This window comes from Mesocricetus auratus, unplaced genomic scaffold (genome assembly GCF_017639785.1).
Source record: "Mesocricetus auratus isolate SY011 unplaced genomic scaffold, BCM_Maur_2.0 Super-Scaffold_4256, whole genome shotgun sequence".
Taxonomy (NCBI): domain Eukaryota; kingdom Metazoa; phylum Chordata; class Mammalia; order Rodentia; family Cricetidae; genus Mesocricetus; species Mesocricetus auratus.
Window position 1 is genome coordinate 65,589,182 of NW_024429182.1, and position 25,019 is coordinate 65,614,200.

Below are 25,019 nucleotides of genomic sequence, written 5' to 3' on the forward strand. Positions count from 1 at the left end.
CCCACCACAGCTCTCTGCAAATTTAGGAGTATTTACCAGTGCTAAGAAATGACAATGGAGAACTGAAGTGTTTTTATAAAAATAAAAACTAAAGAAACCATTTTGTATGGTAATAGGCAGGGCTGTGCACACCTGCTATCTCAGCTCCTCCAGAGGCAGAGGCAGGAGGAAAGTGAATTCCATACCAGTGTGGGCAACACAGTGGGACAGTGGCAGTTTGAAAAAATGACCCCCAAAAGGAGTGGCACTATTAGGAGGCATAGCCTTATTGGAGAAAGTGTGTCAATGTGGGGACTGACTTTAAAGTCTCTTTTGCTCAAGTTTCCCTCAGTGTGACAAGTCTACTACTCCCTGTAGCCTGAGTCAAGATAAGGCACTCTCAGCTCCAGCACCATGTCTACCTGCACACTGCCACGCCCCCCATCATGATGACAATAGACTGAGCCTCTGAAACTGTAAGCGAGCTACCCCAATTAAATGCTTTCTTTATAAGAGTTTCTGTGATCTAAGCAATAGTGGAGAGGCTACCTTAAATTCCATCCCCCTGATAATGAAATTGATGACTACCTTATATGACATCCTAGAGCCTTTATCCAGTGACTGATGGAAGCAGAGGCAGACACCCACAGCTAAACACTAAACTCCTGGAACCCAGTTGCAGAGAGGGAGGAGTAATGGGCAAGGGGGTAAGACTGGGCTGGTGAAACCCACAGAAGCAGCTGACCTAAAAAAGGGGGAGCTCATGGAACCCAGACTTATGGCTGACAGGCCAGCATGGGACTGATCCAGACCCCCCAGAATGTGGATGTCAGTGAGGAGGCCTCAACAATCTATGGGGCCTCTGGTACTGGCTCAGTATTTATCCTGGCATATGAATGGAATTTGGGAGCCCATTCCACACGGAGGGATGTGCTCTTGGCCTGGACACATAGGGGAGGGCCTGGGCCCTGCCCTGGATGATATGACAGACTTTGGGGATCCCCCATAGAGTGTCTCACCCTCCCTGGGGAGTGAATGGGATGGGGGGCTGGTGGGGGGCAAGGGAGGAGAGAAGGGAGAGGGAGCTAGGATTGACATATGAAGCAGGCTTGTTTCTAATTTAAATTTAAAAAATTTTAAAAAGATTCTGTAAAAAAAGGGTGATATACACACATGATAATACATAAATTAATTTATATATATATCAATGACACTGAGAAACAGCTGGTTAACAAAACTGGTAAATACAGAAAGATTTATTAATGGAGAAAATAAATACTATTTTCTTTCATTTGAAAATGGAATTTACTTTGTAAAGAATAAATAAAAAGCACTTTTATTTCACTTCTTTTTTTGTTTTGTTTGTTTGTTTGTTTGTTTTTTATGAGACAGGGTTTCTCTGTATTGTTTTGGAGGCTGTCGGTCCAGCCCGGCCTCGAACTCACAGAGATCCGCCTGCCTCTGCCTCCCGAGTGCTGGGATTAAAGGCATGCGCCACCACCACCCGGCAAAGCACTTCTATTTTAAAAAAGAAAAAAAAAAGAGTTGCTATGGTCATCGCGTGTCTTCGCAGCAACAGAAACCCAAACTAAGAGACCGACTCATTCACCATCTCAAAAAATAACAAATAATAAATGTTGACACTTCCTACTACTTCTGTGCCAGGCACTCTCCAAAGGCTTGAGTGTCTGTTTATGATATATGTATGCACAGGATTTCTGCACTAGCACTCTCTGCCTTACTTTCTTGAGACGGGATCTTTCATTGACCCTGGAGCCAGGCTAAGCAGTCGATAATCCCCAGCAATCTTCCAGCCTCCACATGCCCCAGCCACAGTCCTGAGATTATAGATGCACTCACCCATGCTGACATTTTACATGGATGCTAGGAATTAAGGTCTTTATTCACTGAACCATCTGTCTGGCCATAAAATACCTTTTTAAATGATGCAGTGTCTTAGGGTTTCTACTGCTTCAACAAAACACCGTGACCAAAAGGCAAGTAGGGAAAGAAAGTTTACTTGGCTTACAATTCTGCATTGTAGTCCATCACTGAAGGAAGCCACAACAGGAACTCAAACAGGGCAGCAACCAGGAGGCGGGAGCTGATGCAGAGGCCATGCTGCTTACTGGCTAGTTCCATATGGCCTATCCAGCTTATAGGACCTAAGACCACCAGCTCATGGATGGCACCACACACAAAGGGCCCAGCCCGCCCACATCAACTCATCAACTACTAGTTAAGAAAATGTCCTATATTCTTGCCTGCAGCCCTGTCTTGTGGAGGTATTTTCTTAACTGAGGGTTCCTCTTCTCAGATGATTTTAGCATGTGTCAAGTTGACATGGAGCTATCTAATACATGGATATTCATTGTACCTAGTGTTGGGTTTCATAAGGACAATGTCTCTCAAGTGGACCACATACTCCAACACATACCCTCCACTCTCCTTCAGGCAAGTCTCCCATTTGATTCTCCTGGTCCTGCTTCTGCTTCTGCTTCTATGTAAGTTATACATTAGTGACTGTATGTATCTATATAAACCCTAGAATCCACAAATACGAGAAAACATGCAACATTTGTGAAACCCTGGATTATCTCACTTAATTTGATGATGCCTGCTGCATCAATTTTGAAGAAGGCATCACTTTGTTGTGCTTTATGGCTGAATAAAACTCCACTATGAGTGTACACATTTCTCCATACATCCTTCTGCTGAAAGACTTCAGCTGATTCTAACAAGGTGCCAATTGGCAACCAAGGTCTTCCTTCACCTTGACTCTACTAAGGAAGGATGTTATCTTAGAAACCTTCCAATAGGAATTTCCTTACCTTCCTAAATACCTTTATGACTGGGAGGAAGCGGGTTATAAATATAAACACCTACAAACACACAAAGGCCCTGCAGCCATTTTTCCAGTAGTGGGTTGAACCCCAGGGATTTGCATATCTAGACAAACCCTGAGCTGCACCCCAGCCCTTCTCATAGTTACCAATAATTCTGGGGCTCTCTGCAGCTTCTAGCTGTGGGAAGTCCAAGCTTAGTTCTGAGGCATGCAAATCTGAAGCAAGAATCTCTACAGACAGAACACTTGAACACATATTCTCATGTTTTAAATGGATACTGTTCATTTTCAATTTTCTGCTTCTTGGGTTGATTTGGGTGGCTTTGAGTTTCTCTGAAAAGTATATATTTCAACATAATTACCAAATCTACTAGGACACAAAGCATCATCTTATTTTCATTTTCAAACATCCCCACATCCATTATTTCTCTTCCAAGTGTCCAATTTTATTTTTTTTCTTTGATATATAAGACATTGGTTTATCATGAAGATTTTTGTTAAGAGGTGTCCCATACATTTTTGCAACATGAAAATATTCCCATTAATCCATTTCTAGTTCTGTTTTCTACTTCATTAAAATGTTTCCTTTGTAAACTGGCATTATTCTTTTCAAAATCTTCAGTCAATTGATGGCTTAGTTCCACATTGGTTTGAGAGTCACTCAGAAAATAATTTTTAAATTGGTGTCTACATGTTATCTGCCACTGAACTGTAGTGGAAAAATGGACTTTCTGGCTTTAGAAACCACATTTGGGGTTGTGGAGATTGCTGGGTGGATAAAGTGTTTGCACTCAGGTAAACAGCCTGGCATGACAGCATGCACCTGGAACTCACCACTGATGGTGGAAGTGGAGACAGAAGCTCCCTGGGACTTGCAAACCAGTCAGCCAGCCAGCCCAGCTGAACCAACAAGCTAGCAACAATGAGAGATCTTCCTCAAAAAGCAAAGTGGATGTCTCAACTATAGCACCTCAAGTTACCTCAGGCCTCCACATACTTTTACTTTCACATCCAAACAAATGTGCACCCAAACACGTGTGCACGGACACATGCACATAAGTATGCACACACACACACACACACACACAACACAAATACACATACACATGTACACACAAAATATGGCACATGATCAGAGCATATGCATGCAGTGCCCAAGACTTCGGCCTGTGTTCACCATGTACCCTGTGAGCATCCTGAGGAAAAGTGTTGTGATTGTCTCCCTGTCTGATCCACACACTGAAGCATGGTGCCTGGCATGTAGTCGTCAAGTAAATGCTGGGTGCACTGAAAAAGGTGCTACAACACCTGGGTGAACTGCTACAACTGCTGGTATCGAAGTATTTCAAAATGTTCCTTCATCTGTTGGTGAATAACAAGCTTTCCCTGGAAGACAAGTAGCTCTCAACCTGGGGGTCGGGACCCCTTTGGGGATTGAATGACCATTTCACAGGGGTCACATATCAGATATTTACTTTATGATTCATAACAGTAGTAAAATTACAGTTATGAAGTAGCAATGGAATAATTTTATGGTTGGAGGTCACCATAACATGAGGAACTGTATTAAAGGGTCACTGCATCAGGAAAGTTGAGAATCACTGCTGTAACCCTCCCTCCCCCCACCACAGCAATGCTTTGCACTGGTGTCTCTGGTACTGATTTGACTGCTTCTTTACAAACACCTGGGTTTCTTGGGCAGCAGAGAAAGGCTGCACTGTAACAAGAGCATCCAAGAAAGGATCCATGTGCCTGGCCAGAGCTGGTGGTACCATTTCTTTAGCTATGGATTGCTGAGCTGGAGAAGGTCGAATGGGTCGTACCTGAAGAATGAAACTATAGATGAACAAGCCAGCTTTTGTCTCCTCTTCTCCCCAGTAGGGCCCACTCACCTCTCAGGACTTTAACAATAACCTGGACAAACTGTGTAAGGCAAAAAACAAAAACAAAACCCCAAGTATAGTCTAGTAACACAGCAGCACTCAGCATTCCCCCCACCCTCCTACCTGTCCTTGCCACTTCCATTCTTCAGATTCACATCTGTGCCATTGGAAATCAGGATCTTCACAAGCCTAAAGGGACAAAGTTGACAGTAGTGAGAAAAATGACTTTGGTGACTTGGAATCTGATATTCAAGGCATCCTTACCACACCCCTTCTTCTCTACCATTCTGAAGACAGGAAGTTCTGTTAAACTGGAAAACCACTGATCCCCACTAAAAACAGGGCCCCAGCCTTCCATGAATCCTGCCCACAAGGCACCAACAGTTCTTGTCATTTTAATGAGCATTTTTAATATGGGATCCAACAGAAACACTTAATGAGAATGCATTTCAAGTGTTGCTCAAAATGGCATTGTTGCAATTAAAAGACAAATAAGATTGAAAGATAAGATGTTAGCACTTACAGTCAGCCCTGTGGGACAGATAATGGCAACCTCAAAGAGAAGTAAGTCCGTTCCCAAAATGACCTCACTCACTTTTGTTTAAAGAAATTCAAATTCCAATCTTGAATGTTCCCAAGACATATACCATATATGGTGTAAAACTAAATACAAATTAGTCTGTGTGTTACCTAACCCAACACGAGCACCCGAATGGAGGCCATTTCAGAAGACAATTTGGGGAAGGGAAAAGAAGCTGCCCTCCTGAGCTGGCTACAACCTACAGGTACAGGGAGAAGCCGTACCTGGTATAGCCTTTCTGAGCAGCAACCATGAGGGCCGTAAAGCCAAACTTGTTGGGGACATCCACCTTTACATGGCTTAAGGAAAAGAGAGAAGAACTTGTCATTTCACAGCAGAAAGAGATCCCTTAAGTTAACAGCACTTTGCAGGGTCCATGGGGGGGGGGTTGATAAAATGGTTTATTTTATCAGAACTTCTGTTTCTCTTGGGCCATTGCATTTTTGTTGTCTTACAATACCCTAATAGTTTTTTGTTTGTTTGTTAGGTTGGTTGGTTTTTTGAGACAGCATTTCTCTGTATTATTTTGGAGGCTGTCCTGGAACTCACTAGGTAGACCAGACTGACCTCAAACTCACAGAGTCTGCCTGCCTCTGCCTCCTGAGTGCTGGGATTAAAGGCGTGCACCACCAATGCCCAACTACAATGCCCTAATAGTTTTAAAGGCTCAAGTTTTCATATTGTCATTTTACTTGGAACACGAGCTTCCGTGCCTCGCCATCAAATAGTCTATGACCAGCAAAGCCCCTTGGAATGAGCTGGGGACAGCAAGGCACCGATGCTCAGTTTTACCACAGGTGGAGGTATGGCAAGGACCTCAGCTTCTCCCTTGGATATGTATTGCTGCTGCCAGGGAAGAACATGAGTCTCACGTTGTCGGTCAAGGAGCTCAGCATTCTGTGGAACCTTCTCTTCAATTTACCAAATCCCAGACACCACTACCTTCTGAGCTGCACAAAACCATGCTACAGAAGACTGTAAATTACATCTATGTGGAAAGCAGCCTCAGGCATCACTCCTCCAACAGCCATGTCCTACCAACCTTCTAGTCTTGCTGATTCCCAGCATTGCCTGGTATTACATGCGGGCATTTCAGACTGGCCTGTACCAAATGCTGGGCTGGATAATCAAAGCATAATCACTGCTTCTGGGGCCAAAGAATGATGCCCAGACCTGTAATTTCCTTTTATAGTTTTCATTTTTAAAAAAACACTCTTTATTAAGTAGACTTCCCTACCTCCTACCTGTCACCTGAGGTAAATGTAGGAGGTGCTTTTGCAGGCACTGGAGAATTTCTCTAGGGAAACAAAGCTGTGATGCGTATGCTGGTGTACCTAAGGGACATTGGAAGAGAGACCAGAAAAGCTGGCTGCGCTCTCACCCTCCTTCCAGTATTCGAAGCAGGAGATCTTCGTCATTCACGTTGACAGCACGGTGGAAGTGCTCACTACTTACGGGCTCCCCTAAAGAAAGCAGATGGAGAGCAGTCATCCGAAATGCGGGGTGGGCAGTTCCATCTCCTTCTGGGGCCTCTGGTGGATGTTCACCTTCACTTCCAAGAAGGCATGGAGCTGTCCCTGTCAGTCGGGCTCACATTTCCTACTCAATGGTTTCTTTAACCGGGAAAGACCTGTTTTTCACGTGGTAAGAGAAACTTCGCAGACTGGCCCAAAGAAGTGGCAAATTTTTCAAGTCATAAGATCCTGCTTTGTGAGTGCTACCATCGGAATAATCCTTCCTAATGTCTCCTGTGGTCAAGGAAACCCCAGCAATTATCACAACATCCTGCTTTCTTTTACCAAAGTGGCTAAAATATTTCAACAACAGGAACAGTTGCTTTAGCTCCCTGCATTTAGAGAGCAGATGGGGTTCATACTCACAGGGAAGTGGGGGGCTTGTCTGCCAAGTGGGGAATGGTGGGGGATGGCCTAAGAAGACAAAAAGATCAGTGGGGAACTGAGAGGGCCAGTGACTGGCACAGGGACATGGACGTCAACTCTGAGGGGGTAAGGCGGAGGCAAATCAACAGGCTCAGCCTCAATATGGCTGGCCATGGGAAGACATTCTCTTCCAACTACAGTCTAGGGTTTCACTCCTTCCACATCCCATGCCTTTCAAATCAACGTGGCCGAGCTCAATTGTGAATGCCCAACACCCCCACTGCCGGCTAGCACAGCTCTGCCTCACCCTCTCACAGCGCCCCTCCCACATCTGTGATGACCACCTGGCTTCAGTTTTTGGCTCCTGATCTAAGTCATACCACTGATGGTCAATCAATAGCACCACAGGGATCTCTAAGCAAAGTAGATAAACGGGGTCTCCCCCTCCCCACCGACATATTTCTGATTAACATTACCACAAATTTCAAAGTGTTACTATTCAAAGTTGAAAAGGAAAATAGCTGGTCCTTCCCCATCACACAGCTCTGAACCCAGACTCCCTCCTAGGTGCCCCCAACCCTGCCACTCCCTCTCACAGCCCACCTGCAGAACCAGATGGCAGTCCTTTTCCTGTTCCAGTCTCTCTGGGACATCAACTCCCAGGCAATGGAGTCCTCACTCCATGACAGACACTCAAAGGGATCAAGTGACCAGAGTGTGGGGAGGACAGTTAAAGCTGGGAGCAGGTGGGTCAGATTGGCCACAGCTGATTCCCTCTCTTTTTAGGTAAAAATCAATTGATGCCAACTTAAATTGCTTTGAAACTGCTGTCTTCTAAAGTTTACCAATCTCTGAAAGATCTCTTCAGTCATGTTATACATCTTTTTCATCATTTCACACATCCTTAGACCAAAGGCTTCATTCGAATCAAGGTATTGTGCTAAGTTTTCAAAGCCAAGGCCCTGGGCCAGCCTTGTTCTTCTAAGGAAGATCTTGCCCAGCCCAGGGACTTCATTAAAGGGACTCAGAGGAGGGCTTTATACTCTCAAGGACATGTGACGCCTGTCTAAAGACCTCTGTTGTCAGTCACAAGTTGGGAGATGCTACTGATATCTAGCAAAGCAGGGTCAAGGATGCTGCTTAGCATCCTGTAACCCACAGGACATCTCGTCACCACTCATGGCCTAGCCAGATCCAGAATGTCAACAGTGTCCTGAATGAGGACCCCAGCAACATTGAAGTGGACTCATCCATAGATCATTGTGTGACCTCTACACTCCAGGGGATTTTCCTCCCTCTGCTCTTTCCTTCCTTCCTATATAAAAGGAGAGGCTGTGTGCCTGTAAGAAGCCTATTATCTACAAAAGAGCCATTTTTGTATCTCTCAGGATTCAGCTGCCACAAAAGCAAGTTACAGAGTCATGCATGGGCGTGTCGGAAGTTCATCTGGTCTCTTCTGAATTTTTCAATGTGTTGAGTATTCTAAATCTACACTTATTAATAAGGACTCCATATTCTTCTTAAATTCTCCTCCAAGCTACAAAATCGGATCTGAGCCATGCTAAGCTGTCCAAGGTCATCAGTTAGGAGTAGGCAACATCAGAGGTCATGGCCAAATCTCACCTGGGGCCATAACTTAATTAATAGGCATTGGGGTATCTGATTGATTCGTAGTTATGTTTCTGTTCTTACTATGTTTTAAAATACAAAATCAAAATAAATCTAATTTCCCCTTCCCTCCCCAACAAGTGCCAAATAAAAGTAAATGCCTAAAGGTATCCAGGAGTATGGACTGAGATATTCAGAGCAAGGTCTGGCAGAACCTGTAGCAGCCTCCCATCACTGCACTGGCTACCTGTGCTCCATGTCCCTGTGCTCCGGCCTTCCTGAACCCCTGCCTCCCTGTGCCCCCGCCTCCCTGCGCCCCCGCCTCCCTGTGCCCCCACCTCACCACACAGTGAGGTCTCCTGATGAAGGTGCTTCCTACCACATCCAGAAGTGCTGCTGGTGTACAAAAATATTAGAAAACAAAACAAGCTCATTTCAGGCTCATGAGCTTGAGGGGCTGTGTGCAACTAAGATATCTATGTGTCATGACACAGCTAAAATAAATGTGCTATCTATTCCCACTTCTACTAGGGATCCTCAGTGCTTCACATGGGATTCTGGGAACAAAGGGACCCCCTCACGGAGACAGAGGAAAGCAGTATATACTTAACTTACTGAGTCTTGCCCCCCCCAAAAAAGTCAGTTATGAGAATACTTCTCAGCGACAGCTCAGTCAGTACTCCCCAGCTACCAAAATGCTGTCCCAGGAAGACAAAGGAAGAGCTGAGAATCCTACTGCAACCATGTATATCAGTCCAGGAAAACCTATTAACATAGGCTAGTGGCAGGCCTAGGAGGATAAAGACACTTGCTATGAAAGCCTGGGAATCTGAATGTCATGCCAGATCCCATGTGAAGGTTGACAGAGAGCATCAACTTCATAAAGTTGTCCTCTGACCTACACACACAACACACACACACACACACACACACACACACTATTTAAAAATGTTTTTCAAAGAAAATCTGTGAGCAAGAATTTCACAAGACCACTTTCACCTGCACTGTAGGCAGGAGTCACTGAGAACAGAGAGGAAATTCCAGGGTGAACAACATGCTCCACCCTTCCAAACATGAACTCTTCAAGACTCTACAGGCCTGGCCCAGGAGAATGGGCTCAATGTGTGCAACTGAATAGGAAACAGGCTGGCCTTGGCGGGTCTGACCACACAGTGCTTACTCTGAGAGTCATGACTGCAGGCATCGTGTCAAGGGTCCTCTGGGCTGGATGTAATACACTCAATGGGCACCCCTGGGAGGGATGGACAGGATGGACCTTGAGAAGCCATCTCACTCTAAATGGGGGTCATCTAGTGCAGAAGTGCCCACAAGGAAGGTGACAACACCTTCCTTGGTGGAACCTAGTTCTTTATTAAAAGCAGTGAATAAATCATGAACTCATTGGAGAAGATATTTGCCAATTAACAAGTGGCAGCTGTTTTTCTTTCTTTTTAAGGGTCTGACTGATTAAAATTGCATGCTTCATTTAAGCAAGAGCCTCATGTACTTTACCTGGGAAGGAAAAAAAAGGCTGAGCATCCTTTATTCAAACAAAGTGCAGGCTTTTGTGATTCATTAAAATGCTCTCAAACTGAATGCAAATTATAAGCCCACAGAAGCATTTTTTGCTTGCTCTGTATAATGTGAACATTCTCGATTCTCTGTTTAGCATCTTCTGCCTCCTTAAGAGAGCCCACACTGAATATTAGAATAGAATAAGGGAGCAGCCATCAGTCAGCAGAGCCAGGGGCCTGCCTCCACCAAAGACACCAGTCCCTCCATTAAGCATAGCCCCATTAGGCTCACAGAGAAATAGTCTAGTGCAGTGTCTGGGAGTGCACGCCCTCATCAGCTGATCTGCAGAGTCAAGCCAGTCTCTCTGCCTTCTGTAAAAGGGCTCTATGTGAACTTTGACTAAAAAGTCAGAAGCCCCTCTCCCTTTGGCTTGGATGTGTTATTCAAGGGATAGCAGGTCACTTGAAGCCCACCATAATTAGTTGCAGAGTCAGCTATGTGTACCTCTCTGGGTGAAAAATGAATCTGTCCCCAAGATGAGAGTAAGCCAAAAAAAAAAAACTAATTGTGCATCTTTGTGCTCCTACTTCTGCCACTGAATCTTAATTCATCATCCACCCACCCAGCCCCACATATGAGAGATGGTTGACCCACCCTACCACCCCTCCATCCAGGAGCCTACAATATAAATGAGAGTATAATGGCAGGCAAATATATAAATCGGGATGGAAGAAATACTAACCCTGCCTCAGAAAGTAGGGAGGAGTTGAAGTGTGTGTGTGGAAGGAGCCTGCACAAGAAATCAGCCCTGAGTCACCTCTGCCCATGGAGCATGTACAGTGGGCAGAACAGGGGACTAGGTACTCCAGTGAGGGCAGAGGGGGAGTGGTAACTCTGGGAGGTTGGAATCACAGGAGGAAATCAGGAGAAGTGCAGAGGCTGCCTGAGAGAACATCCTGCCTCTGTCCCAAGGAAAGTTCTTTCAAAGGCAGGATCTATGCCTGTATTTGCACCCTCAACACTGCTCCCTGCCCTGTCCTCCTGTGTCCATGTGTTCTCTATTCTCTCTCTCTCTCTCTCTCTCTCTCTCTCTCTCTCTCTCTCTCTCTCTCTCTCTCTCTCTCTCTCTCTGTCTCTCTCTGTCTCTCTCTGTCTCTCTGTCTCTCTCTGTCTCTCTCTCTCTCTCACACACACACACACACACACACACACACACACACACACACACACATCCCTCCCTCCTTTCCTTCCCCCTGGACTCCAGGATCAAATATCTATCTCCTTTAGCATCACCAGATTAAGGTGCAGGCTCTCATGCCTGACCTGTATAATTGACTACTGCCTGTCTCCTATGAAATTACCCTGTTTCATGGTTAAGAAAGCATCACTCAGAACCACAGGTGAATTCCCCCCTCTCAGCTTTAACTGTGTTTGAAGACTGCTCCATCCAGATTCAGGCCCCTCTCGCCATTCTTGCAACCAAAAGCACATTAGAGTAGCTCAAAATCTGAATCACCTTCAGTCAGGAGGACATAATGGCAAACCACAGAGCACATACAGGCAAGGCAAACGCTACTCTACACACAACTGAAAACTAATGCTATCTGTGAAAATATTTTCTTTGTGTAACCTTCCCCCCACTCCTGCAAAACAAAATCTTACCTGCACTGTCAGTGAAAGGGTGTGACTGTATATAAAACATTCCACCCTCAAAAATGATACCAGATACACACATCTTTATATATTTCAAAATAGCAGTCTCAGGAGATGACATAAAACCAGGACAAGACCAAGGTGGTCAGAGGGTGTGTGGTTAGCCTCTCTGCCCACCTCTGTGAAGCATTACCTCCCTGAGGTTTGGGAAACATTGATCATGATTTTCTTCAGTTCCGGTACCCAGGGAAACAGAAGTCTGTGACCAAACAGGACATACACACATGCACAGAAGCAGACAGCAGACACTTGTGGACGGAGCAGTGCTCAGCCCATCCCTGCTGGTCCACTTCCTCAGAAACGTAACTGCCACCCTGTGCCAGATGCCCATAAGAGGACAGTCTTGGCACCAATTCAGCTCTCCCCATTTTGGAAAGCATAGCTGGCCTTCCTGATGGCATTCTGTTGAGGCCCAGGCAGTAAACAAAATTATTGTGGATCTGTCAAATGGAATCCTCTTTGCTTCCAGGGAGGCCCTGAAGAACACAGTGTATTTTTATCTCCAACCTGCAAGCATAGAGCATGAGTATGAGTTGTACTCACTGGTCGTAGCCACCGAGACGACTGGGCTGTACTCATATTCTCCAGAGGGGCTGGTGACCTTCAGTCGAAATTTGTACAGTGTCCTTGGTTCTAGACCTTCAATCACATGCTTTGTAGAATAACCCCTGGACAGAAGGAGACAAACATGGATGCCTCTGAACACCTCATCTTTGTTCTGGTTTTATGTCAGTTCCTGAGACTGATATTTTGAAACATTTAAAGATATTTGTATCTGATGTTGTGTTTGAAGGTAGAATGTTATATAGTCACACCCTTTCACTGACAATGCAGGTGAGATTTTGTTGGGGGGGTTGCACAAAGAAAACCTTTTCACATTCAAAAGGCCAAAGGAGGGATCCTTCCACCAGTCTGCATATAAGAGAGACCCACAACCTGAGCTGCCTGAGTAGAGACTCTCTGACCATAGAGCTGCCTGAAAGTTTTTCAGAACTTCAGGATTGCAGCCTTTATCAGTCAGCACCTTTGACACAGCTACCTTGGAGTTATCCATGCTCCTGTAACTAACTTCTCACCCATCCTCCCAGAAAAAAAAAAACCAACAATCTTCTTGGTTCACGAAGTTGAACTTTGATAAAATTGTTTTTTAGTTTATCACTGGTTTGCTATCTAGAGTAAATAAATATTTGTTTATATTTCCCCCACTAAAGAATGCTTCACATAACACAGTGCTTGGGCTCAGCTGGCATGCACATATGTTCTTCATAGAAATAATCATGATATCCCATAAAATTCATATTCAAATGACAAAGTTTCATATTTGAAAGGTGATTGCATGCATGTGAATTTCGAACAGAGTCTTAAAGCAAGTAGATAGGGCTGAAGAATTGATAGTTACTACAATTACTGCAAACAAGATACTGAAGGAACAGGCCTAAAGATGTCAAGCCAATGAAGGCCTGCGGAGATGCCTGCTCTCTCCCGAGAGGGAGGTTAGGGGGATAGCCTTGCCTCAGTGCAGAGCTAAGATATCACCCCTTCAAAAGGAACAGGATTACACGTAGTACCTTCTATGGCTCAATTCTCAGTTTCTTTCTACTACCAGATGCTTTTATTGGGTTTTGAGTGGATCCCAAGTATTCCTCTTTCAATTCTGTATCTAAGTTTTTCTTTCTTTGTAATTCAAAGGTTTGACCTTTGGTGGGGGTGCACACTATTTCCAACCCTTTTCCTTCCACCTGGTTCTTGCTCTCTTCCCTACAGTGTACTTCCCCAGAGCCCCAAGCCCCATGCATGCCAAGCTCACCATTATTTTCTCTCATTTCTCTCTCATCCTCAGCAGAGCAGCCCTGGATGATCTCAAGACTGAGATGAATCAGCCAGTAAGCTACAGACCCTATTTTCTAGAGTCAACATCATGGCAGACAGAAGTTCTCCTGAAAACATGGCTTCAGAGAAGTGAAGGTAGCATGATGGGATGCACCTGTCACTCACAGGGTCTCACTTGTTCATCCCCAGAACCCATTGGACATACCAGTCTCTTCTCCAAGGTGTAGCATGAAAGAGGTAGCTACAGAACAGAGCCATTCCTGGCCCTGGATGGGGTGGTATAGTAACTGCCACCCTTCCGTCTCCTTCCCTCTCAGAGTCTAAAGCCTTCTGAGTTCCTCCTGAACTTATTCCCCTGTATGAGGAATGATGGGTGAAAGAAGAGAGAAGTTGCATGGTGTCCTGCAAGAAAGATCTCTCTGACTTCCACAACAGACAAGATGTGTCAGAATGAAATGTAGGGACCAAAGGACATCAGCCCCGGGATGAAGGGCTTGTGTGCCTCCAGCAGAGTCAGCCTAGGATGTGTCATATCTAGGCCATGTGGGGAAAGGTGTCTCAGTGAGATCTAGTGACATTACCCTACTCCAAGTTTACCAAGACCCTTTCTCCTTGGTGTTTATACAAAATTGAGATTCCAGGAGAAATCAGTTACTTGCACAAAGTAACTTCAGGTAACCAAATCCAACAGAGCAAGAAAACAATCTGCACATTATACCCATCTGACATCAGACCCTGTTCCCAAATCTGGCAAATTCAGCCCTGTTCTGGTATCTTTTACTTGTGAAGCCACCCCTCTTTACTCAAAACAAAAGTGCATGTTCAGGAAGGGCAACTCATCCATCAATGCAGAAACATAGGCAAGGTCTAATCCTATGCCCTGGATTGGGAGGCAAGGTGGCAGGAGGGAAGCTGGGTAGTATTGGGTTTGGGTGAAGTGAAGCCTGGAGCTTCTGCACTGGTGCCACTGGGAGCTGGCCACATGAAAAGTTCTAATTCCCTGCTGCAGAGGGACCACGTGGTAAGATGGAGCCGCTGGTTGGTGGTAGGCAGTGATAGAGAAAAAAAAAGTCTAGGCAGCATCCTATATGCCAGCCTCCAACCAGCGAAAGCACTACTTCCGCACAGGCCAAAATTCATGGTGCAGAAGCCAGTGCTGTCATAGGCTAGCAGGAAGACAGACAGGCAGGCAGGCAGGCAGGCAGGCAGGCAGGCAGGCAGGCAGGCAGGCAGACAGACCTATGGTTGGTTAGACAGCAATATAAGATGAAAAACAAATGGTTTTGATGACATTCAGAAAAACATTTGAGTAAGAAAGGAGACATGTGTAAGACATATAAATATACTTACCACAATGTGAACTCTCTAAAGCAAGCAGAGTAAGTGCTCTGAAATACCACATGGGCTGAAAATTATAATATAGAAAATAAAAACTATCAGACTAGAACACATTATTCTTATGAGTAGGTGAACTACATTGCTAAGTGAACATCCTCACTACAGTTTGGGTAAGGTTGGTTCCCTAAGGTACGGGTGTGTGTGTGTGTGTGAGAGAGAGAGAGAGAGAGAGAGAGAGAGAGAGAGAGAGAGAGAGAGAGAGAGAGACAGAGAGAGAGAGAGAGAGACAGACAGAGAGAGACAGAGAGAGACAGAGAGAGAGAGAGAGAGAAACATACCTGCACACATGCAAGTCTGCTTTCACTCTCACTGCATAGATGGTAGGTCTAGTGCTCTGACAATGTTTAAGGTGTTCTGTTTTGTTTTTTGAGATGAAACCTTACAATTCTCTCTACGCTCAAGTGATCCTTAGGTCTCAGCCTCCCAAGCAATTGGGACCATCAGTGTGTGCCTGACTCTTCTAGCAAATGGTTTAAATCCACTGCTAAGAGTATCTTATATCCAGCCAGTTCTCACACTGTTCTGCTATCTCCCGCCTCAATTATTGCACGAGCTTCCTAATTAGCCCTGTCTGCTGCCACAGCCTCATCTCAGGCAGCCCCAGCAGCCCTCACAAACTGTACAGGTCCTGCCTGTCCTGGCTTAACCACCTCCTTTGCTTCCCCCAACATCTTTCCAGTAAAAACTGGTGTTCTCTGGAAAGCCACAGCTGCACTGTTACCACTTACTACCTTGTCAACCTCACCAATAGTCCCCCCACATGTCCTCTGCCTTCCTCCCTGTGCTTTCCCATGTGACACTGCTCTGGCCTGCAAAGGCCTTCAGTATCCCACACTTGCTTTAGGTCTTACATGAGCCCTCTCCACTGTGAAGAGTCTTTACTCCTGACACAGACCATCAGCTTATCCTGTCTTCCTCCTTGGGACTTACTACCCCCTGACACATTGTACATTTTTACATGCATGTCTCATTTATCATGTGGTTTTTGCAACATGGAGAATTTCTATCTGATGCCAGCACCACACCGCTGGCCTGCAGAACAATGTTCAGTATGTCATGGGCACTCATGAACATATGATGATGGGTTGGATAAAAAGCACCATAGGGTACCAATTATCACAGTAAGGTAAAGCAACAGTAAGACAGCGAGGGAGATTTTCAGTTGATTTAGAACACTGCATTGGCAGGATGAGGGAAGAGAGTGAGGAGGACACAAACACAGGGAGGACAAGAAACATTCACAGAGAAAGCCAAGGCACAGTCACAACATCAGAGAAAGTTTGTGCTCAGAAATGAGAGATAATAAGGCAGATGTGGACAGACTGCATACACACATTCTGGCTGTGTGTGTGTGTGTGTGTGTGTGTGTGTGTGTGTGTGTGTGCGCGCGCGCGCGTGTCTTTGTGTGTCTCAGGGTCTCTCTCAGTCTTGGGGTCTCTCTCTCTGGGTCTCTCTCTTTGTCTCTGTATGTGTTTCTGTCTGTCTGTCTGTCTCTCTCTCTCTCTCTCTCTCTCTCACACACACACACACACACACACACACACAGTTTCAAAAGGAAACTACCTTCACAGTGGAACATGTGTCAGCCCAGTGTGCACTAGATAACCATTCCAAGGAAGGCATTTGCTAGGCTTAATGATAACTGGAGACAGGCAATGAGTTGGCAAATGAGGTTGGGAATACTGCAGTCCAAGCCTGCCACCTAGTGTCCAGACACACGTGCATGATTTTTCCAAGGGATAAAACTTTACCAAGGCCCTCAGAGCCAGGGTCTGCTGGAGATGCCACCTGCTCAAGATGGCAGGCCATCATCTAAGACTGTTCTCCGACCTGACAGCGGCCAGATTTCCAGGGCCAAGGTGAATTACACAGACAGTGTGCCAGGCTGGAGGCTGGTGTTTGTAGCTGCTGTCTCTAAATGAAGCCTGGGTACTAAGAAAGAGGGTGCCACGGATGGAGGGGAGGGAGGAGGAAGGGACAGAGGGACGGAGGGATGGAGGCCAAGAGGAAGCAGAGGAGTATAGCCAGAGCAGCTCTGGCCAAGCACAAGCTGAATAGAGAGTTCTATCTTTCTCTCCCTCCATAAAAATACTTAAAATATAATTTAAAGCTGAGGAAGATGGCTCAATGGTTTTTTTTAAAAAAGCAATTGTCATAAAAGCATCAGGATCTGAGTTCTGATCCCAAGTATCTATATTAAAAAGCTTGCCTGTAACCCCAGCACTGGGATGAGGGGAGACAGGAGGATCATTGAAGCTTGCTGGCTGGCCAGCCAGCCTAGTAGGCAGCCATAGGGGGAGGGCAAGGCAGGTTCAGTGAAAGAGCTTGTCTCAATGGAATAGAGGGCAGAGAAAGAATGAAAGAGCAGGACATGCAACATACTCCTCTGGACTCCATGGGTGCCTGTACCTGTACATAGATGCATACACCGCACGTGCACGCGCGCGCACGCACACACACACACTGCATTTTATATTATATGTGTATGCTTTTAGAAGGAAATCACCTTCATAGTAGAATTTATGACATGATTAAAGAATATCTTGGGGATTGTGATATATTTTCTTGTCAATTTGATATAAACTAAAGTCATTTGGGAAGAAAGTACCTAGGTTGAGAAACTGTCCTGACCAGTTGGCTGATATGAACTAGAAGGGCTTCACCTGCATTCATTAACAAAACAGCCCAAAAGGAACCACAGCTCACATCATCTAGTATGTTTTTTCCTTGTCTCTACACTTTAGACATAGGTGATATACACTAGCTTACTTCAGGAGTCAAAGAAGCTCTGAGTTCATTCCCAAGTTCCCCCCTAATGCTCATTTACCACAAGTTCATGGACTCACTCCTTAACTTTAAGGAGCCTGTGGCTTCTTAGCTACCTGGGTAACCACTCTACAGTGAGGAAAGCAAGATGCACCGGAGCAGTTGTGTCTGCACCTACGTGTAAATGACACCGTAACTGTGCATCCTGGGGTCTTCCTCTTCAATGGAGAACCTAAGCCACTGCTCCTGTGGTCCTTGCCGTTTCTCTTTCTTTTCCAGATCCCAGTACAGTTCAATGCTGTGATGAGTCACTTTGCCCACAACAGGAGGATGAGGCTTTAAGGATGACACGATTTCTGAAAAGAAAAATAGGCGATTTCAGGGTCCCAGTTCCAGAGGGAAAAGAGTGTCGGTGAGTCATAGATGCCTGGTGGCCCAACAGTTTCCCGCACATTGAACACTCAAATAAAGGTGACACCTGAGAAGCCAAAGGGCTACAAAACTCAGCAGCCACATGAGTGCCCTGACACTCCTGAAGGTGACGACACCGGTCCACTGATACTGTAATTCACTGTGACCCTCCCAGAAAGCGGGTTACTGTGGCACAGCAATTAGCTGACCCTTGAAAAATAATGAGTAAAACTCAACAAAAGAATTAATGAAACTCAAAAACAAAAAAAGAATGAAAGAAACTCAATATGGTACTATCATCTTTCATTGAACTAGCTCACAGATAAAGCCAAGAGATGAACACTATATTTTGTCCAAACATTTATTTATAATAGATGACAAAGGCTTGACATCTATTCTGTATAATTAGCTCTATTTAAAACCAGAAGAGGCTAGTCATAACTCAGGGAAAAGATGAGCTGTGTGCCAAACAGAGAAAGCAAATAGTCAATGAGGCATGGAACAAACGTCCCACCAACCCAGTGTCCACAGAGGTCAGCAGGAACGAGCTCTCACTTTGTGTCAGACCAGACACTGAAGAGACTCCGTTACTGTTACAAGTGACACTACGGGAGAAGACACTCTCTATCATTACCTGTGGTAAAATAGATACAAAAGCCTTGCCAGAAAGCACTATGGAAGAGTATGGTAAAACTCAAAACTGGCCAGTAGAGATATAGCATGGAGGGTCGAGTACCTACCTGGCATTCACAAAGCCCGTGTCCCATCCCCAGCACTCACAAACTGAGTGTGGTAGCTCACACATGTAATCACAGCACTTAGGAAGCACAGGCAGGAGGGTCAGTTTAAGCTCATCCTTAGCCATCTATATAGTGAGTTCAAGGACAGCCTGAAGCACAGGAGACCCTGTAAAAAAATGTGTACACCATTCAGTCAGGTCACCCATCTATGATCAGCTCTGCCATGGCCACAGGGACATGCATAAAGACATGAACTGCTTCAGATAACAGTTTTTACAAGGAAAGGAAAGGCATTGGTAAGGGAATGGATGAACAAGTTGTCATGACTGTACCATTGCATTCAGGTTTTAAAATGGATGACTTTTGGTGGGTGTGGTAATGCTTTTAATTCCAGCATTGGGAGGCAGATGCATGTGGATCTCTATTGCTTGAGACCAGTCTGCTCTACACAGTGAGTTCTAGAACACCCAGGGCTGTATAGAAAGAGCCTGTCTCAAATATAAATAAATTAGTAAAAGTAAAAGATTTCCATGCTAGATATTTTAAGAGAGTTTCCATATAATTCTACCAGGTAAGATATAAACAAATGTTGAGATTTAAAAAGACAAAGAGTTGGCCGGGCGTTGGTGGCACATGCCTTTAATCCTAGCACTCAGCACTTGGGAGGCAAAGGCAGGCAAATCTCTGAGTTCAAGACCAGCCTGGTCTACCGAGCATGTTCCAGGACAGGCTCCAAAACAATACAGAGAAACCCTGTCTCAAAAAACAAAACAAACAAAAAAAAGACAGAGTCCTCTAGGCCATATACCAAGTTGTCAGCACAGTTGTTATTTTGGTTGTTCTGTTGCATCCTGTTGTTTATTGCTGGCTTTGTCTGTCTACTATACTTTGAGTCTCTTCAGTTTTCACATTTCTGGGTCCATGTCTTAACCACCTTTGTGCCTTGTAAATATTGAACATATCCCTGATTTTGTATTTTCCTTAATCAATATTCTACACAGTGGGCCAGCTGCTCCCTCAACACCCCAGACCTCCCACAGTATGGCCCCACCAAAGAAGACAGACGTTATGTGGTCTTGCCAACCCTAGGATAGCAGGTGACATGGCCAACAATGTCATCTGCACTGGTACAATTATGAGGAAGTGTCATCACTGAAAGATGGGGACAAGGACAGCCTACAGGATCCTACTTCCTAACTTTATTTTCCAAATATTTATAGAAGGCATTATAAACTGGCTCGAGGTGGACTAAGTATGTGTTCTGAAACAGTCAAAAATATTTACCTCAACACGTTTTGTGACAATTAAGTAACAAGTAAAAGGTATAAATTATGATGTCCCTCAGGCAATGGTACGGTTTACAGCAGTGAAACTAAACTAGTTCTACACATTGACACAGATGAATCTCAGAGTGGATGGTGAGGAAACTGATTACAAGGGGGAAAGCATGTTATTAGAAACTTGCAACATGCAGCAACAACAGTGGAGAGATCATTGGTGCTCATGGTGTATAGTCCAAGTTAGACCAACCAAGAGAGGGGCTGGAGAGTTGGCTCAGCCATTGAGAGCACTGGTTGCTATAACACGGAGAAAAAAAGACCCAGAGACAGATATTGGGGTTCAAGATGAAGATCAGGGAAGCAAAGCACCAGGTCACTAGCTCTCACCTCAAGCTCAGGCTGAAAGGGCTGATCCACACATGAGCTCTTCACCAAATCTCAAACTGCTGCTTCTCCTCAGTGTGGCTGGAGAATCCTGATACTGACTACTGAAGACCCTGCTTCTGTCTTTTATAACCCTCTATGCTGAGATTAAAGGCATGCAATCTGTTACTCTTTTAGACCGATTCAATTTCATGTATCCCTGGGTAGCCTTGAACTCAGAGAGATCCATCTACCTCTTAATCCTGAGTCCTAGTTTAAAGGTGTGTAACACCCACCCTCCTAGCTTCTGGATGCTGGAATTAGGAGTGTGTGCCTGGCTTCTATGGCTTGTGGTTGACTTTGCTTTCTGAATCTTCAGGCAAGCTTTAATAATCATAATATATCACCACAGGCTACTCTTCCAGAGAACCTGGGTTTGATTCCTAGCACCCACGTGGTGACTCACAACCTTCTGTAACTCCAGTTCCTGGAGGATCTGATGTGTCTTCTGGCCTCTTTGGGAACTGCACAAACATGATTTAGAGATACATGCAGGCAAAATGCCCCATCCACAAAAATAATAATAATATATTTTAATTACAAGAAGTAGGTCCACCACCTCAGATATACTAGAAGGAACAGAGGCAAGACAGAAGACGGAAGTGGTCTCCCTGCAGTACTTATGAAATTTGTTTATGAAAAGAACTTAGGATGTATGGAGCAAGATAGTCACATATCAAATCAATTATATGGTGTATTGGGGGAGCATTAGTGTCTGTAATACTTTGGATGGGCTTAAAATACTACTTTTAGGAGGAAAACAAGCTATAAGCATATGGTTTTTGCTGCCCTTGTGGGCCTCTTGCACTCTATAAAGAACACAGATCCAAACCATAAATACAGACAAGTATACCTAGGAGGAGCTAAGGGGCCGCACTGGTCTGCCAGTTGAGGTCACTGCCCCCAGTCCTGGTCCTGTGTGTGTGACTGGTGAAGCACAGTGACTCCTGTGCTCACAGTATGATGCCCTGGATGAGCACGTCACTTGCCTTTCAAAGGCTGTGAAGCCAGAGTGCAGCAGTGGACGACAATACCAGAATCCCGGCAGCATAACTAAAGTCAACTCCGATATCCAACCCAAAGACATCTGACCTAGAGCCCACTAGAATTACAACAGATCAACAAGTCTAATTTGATCTTCCATCTCAAAAGGGACGACACAGATGGTGGGTGGGGCATGGTGAATCCACAGGAGGCAAGTTGCTGTTTCATATTCACTTCTGATTCTCCAACCCCATGCCCACTGGGCAATGGCAGACACAAATGAGGGGAGACCTCCCTCTCCCTCCCACTCCCCAGCAAAGCTGAGCAAGCACCCACTGAGAAGAGAGAGGTGTGCTTCATAGACACTGCAAAGTCCAGGCAGGAGATGGGTGGTTGGGGCATAAATAGAAGCCCTCAGTGGGGAGACTAAGGTGCCTACAAGAGAAACACTGGGTGATATAAAACCATTGTTTTGCTTTGTTTCTCAGGGAATCTAGAAGGATATGCCAGGTTGTTTAGTCTTCACAATATTATGCCAAGGCAGGGTGTGTATTCTCCATGGTGGCACATACCTGTGACCTCAGCACTGAAGTGGAGGATCATGAGTTTCGACTTGGCCTGAAGTATAAAGCCAGAACCTGCTCCCCAATCCTCCATGGGGAAAAACTAGGGCTGGAAGGTGACTCCATGGTTAAGATAGCTTACTGCTCTTCCAGAGGAGCCCAGTTCTGTTCTCAGCACTCATGTCAGGTAACCCACAAAGGCCTGTAACAGCAGCTCAGGGGATCTGACACCCTCTTCCGGTCCCTGAGGGTACCTGCCTTTATGTACACGAACATACATACAAATGTACATACATATACACAGTTAAAATACACACATGTCAGTCAGGATTTTCTATCATAATATACTGATACACATTTATACTCTCTCTCTCTCTCTATCTCTCTCTCATACACACACATGTGCATCTTAAATTCTTGTATTAGGATTGTAAAACATTACGTTGGCCAAAGTGCAGTATCTCTGTGACAGAGAGCCAGGCCTCCAGCCTTGGTAAGCACTGACAGAGACAGCAAGCCACAGGCCGAGCAACAGCAACAATGATGCTTTGCACCAGGAACTATCACAAGCAGCTCACGCCTACAATTCACTTACACTTTGCCAAATTTATTTACGTGGGTTAAAGATTTTTTATTATCTCCACCATAAGCAATCTGGCCTCTATGGCACCACACACAAGTGACACACACACACATAATTAAATATCATAAAAATAATAAAATATTTACCAACTGAACTACATCCTTAGGCCATTATGCTCTATTTTTATAGAGAAGACTTGGTGTGAGTACCAGATCTTTGCAAAGCTGCTTTTGTTTGTTTCACATTTGATAACCAGACTTTGTCACAAAATCTTATCTCACAAATTTAGGCTAAAGTTTAACTCTTCTAAAGTTTCCAAACAAAGATAAAAAGAGACACACCAATTCTTCATGGTTCCTTTATATAATTGGTAGGATTATCCAACTTTTCTTAAAAGTCTCCAAAGAATGAAAAGATGGCAAAAACAAACTACAAGTACCTCCAAAGGACACTCGTAGCTGATGTATGCCATGCACTATAAAAGCTTTCTGTAATAAAATCCTCCTGAAAACAGAACAAATAAAACAAGTTTATGCCTCTGGTGCCATTTGCCAAGTGATAATAGTGAATATGAAATTGTGACGGTTCTATTCACTGTCACCATTGAATCCCTGTGATCACTCAGAAAAGCCCACAAGGCATCACTCTGAGGCTGCGAGGAGCCGGTGATAAAAGCCGTTACTTACAAACCACAGGCCCCAGTGCAGAAAAAGAATGGCTTCAGCAAACTGCTTGCTCTACAGCATTAGGCCTTTATTTCCTGGGGTTTTAAAGGGATTGTTAGAGTGTTGTGAACAGAAACGTGCCAATTCCAGGAGAGAAGATAAAGAAATGAGTGACTACCAGGCCACAAAGCATTCTTATGACAATCTGCTGGCCTCAGTTCAAAGCCACAGTGAAAGCTGTGTGCTTGAACTCTGAAATTAGTCTTTATGATTAGGACCACCAAAAATAGCATATTATAAAGATTTTAAAAAGTGAGCCTATTTGTCACATGGATATATATACCATAAAGCAGATATGTCACTTAACTTTTCCCCAGAAAACACACCTGACTATATAGTAGAATCAGATTTCATCAGCAGGGGACATCTGTGAGCTGACCTCCAGAAGCAGATGGTCTATCGGGGTGACAGTACACTGAGGGAAGGCTATATGAACAGGCTTTGGCATGTATCTATAGCAACTGTCAATCAGAAACATTCAAGTTCAGCATGCCCACAGGTTGGATATTTTTAGCTTTTTATTAGATTTATTCATTTTATGTGTGAGTATTTTGTCTGTATGCATACATATATGTATCACATGTGTGCTTGATAACTGTGGAAGTCAGAAAAGAGCGTAAGATCCCTTAAGACTGGAGTTACAGATGATTATCAACCACCCAGGTCCACTGCAAGTACAACAAATGCTCAACCACTGAGCCATCTCTCCAGCCCCAAGATTAGATCTCAAAAATATCACACCTGGCAGGATAGTAGTGGTGATGCCTTTAATCCCTGCACTGGGAGGGTGGGGTATATGTATGTGTGGTGTGTGTGTGTGTGTGTGTGTGTGTGTGTGTGTGTGTGTGTGCCAAAAATGTTTGCAAGAGTACTTATTGAAGGATGAAAATGTAACTCAGGTATCAAAGTAAATTTGACTCCACCGAGCCTACACTGGACTTTACAGTGGGTTCTATGAGATATGAATACACGAAAGAAACAATATGCAAGTAGATAGCGGGAAGCCTTTCTGCTAATATAGTGGAATCACAGGCAGGCAGGCAGAGTGCACACATCATCAACCTGATGCTTTTCAGTGTGTCAGCTATGTCAGCTTTTTTGTTTGTTTTGTTTGTTTTGTTTTGTTTGTTTTTACACAAGGTCTTTCTACATACCCCCTAGCGGTCCTGGAACTTACTATGTAGACCAGGATAGCCTTGAGTTCACAGAGATCCATCTGCCTCTACCTCCCAAGTGCTGGAATTAAAGGTGTGCACCACTACTCCAGAAGCCCTTGGCTTATAACATTGAGAAACATTGCTTCCTCTGCAGAC

At 44.7% G+C, this 25,019-nt stretch overlaps 1 protein-coding gene across 3 annotated transcripts in view; it reads right to left on the minus strand.

Annotated features, from left to right (window-relative positions):
- Fank1 (fibronectin type III and ankyrin repeat domains 1) overlaps nucleotides 1-25,019 on the minus strand; it is a 109,181-nt gene that overhangs the window by 14,699 nt on the left and 69,463 nt on the right. For 2 of the 3 annotated variants that reach the window (XM_005064276.4, XM_040752658.1), the window contains exons 2-6: nucleotides 18,176-18,353; nucleotides 12,547-12,671; nucleotides 6,669-6,750; nucleotides 5,512-5,586; nucleotides 4,831-4,896 (exon numbers count right to left, since the gene is read on the minus strand). In XM_005064276.4, the coding sequence (XP_005064333.1) occupies nucleotides 4,831-4,896; nucleotides 5,512-5,586; nucleotides 6,669-6,750; nucleotides 12,547-12,671; nucleotides 18,176-18,353 (526 nt within the window). Of the gene's footprint in view, nucleotides 1-4,830; nucleotides 4,897-5,511; nucleotides 5,587-6,668; nucleotides 6,751-12,546; nucleotides 12,672-18,175; nucleotides 18,354-19,148; nucleotides 19,171-25,019 lie in introns of those variants that run through there. The other variant, XM_040752660.1, reaches the window with a different exon arrangement.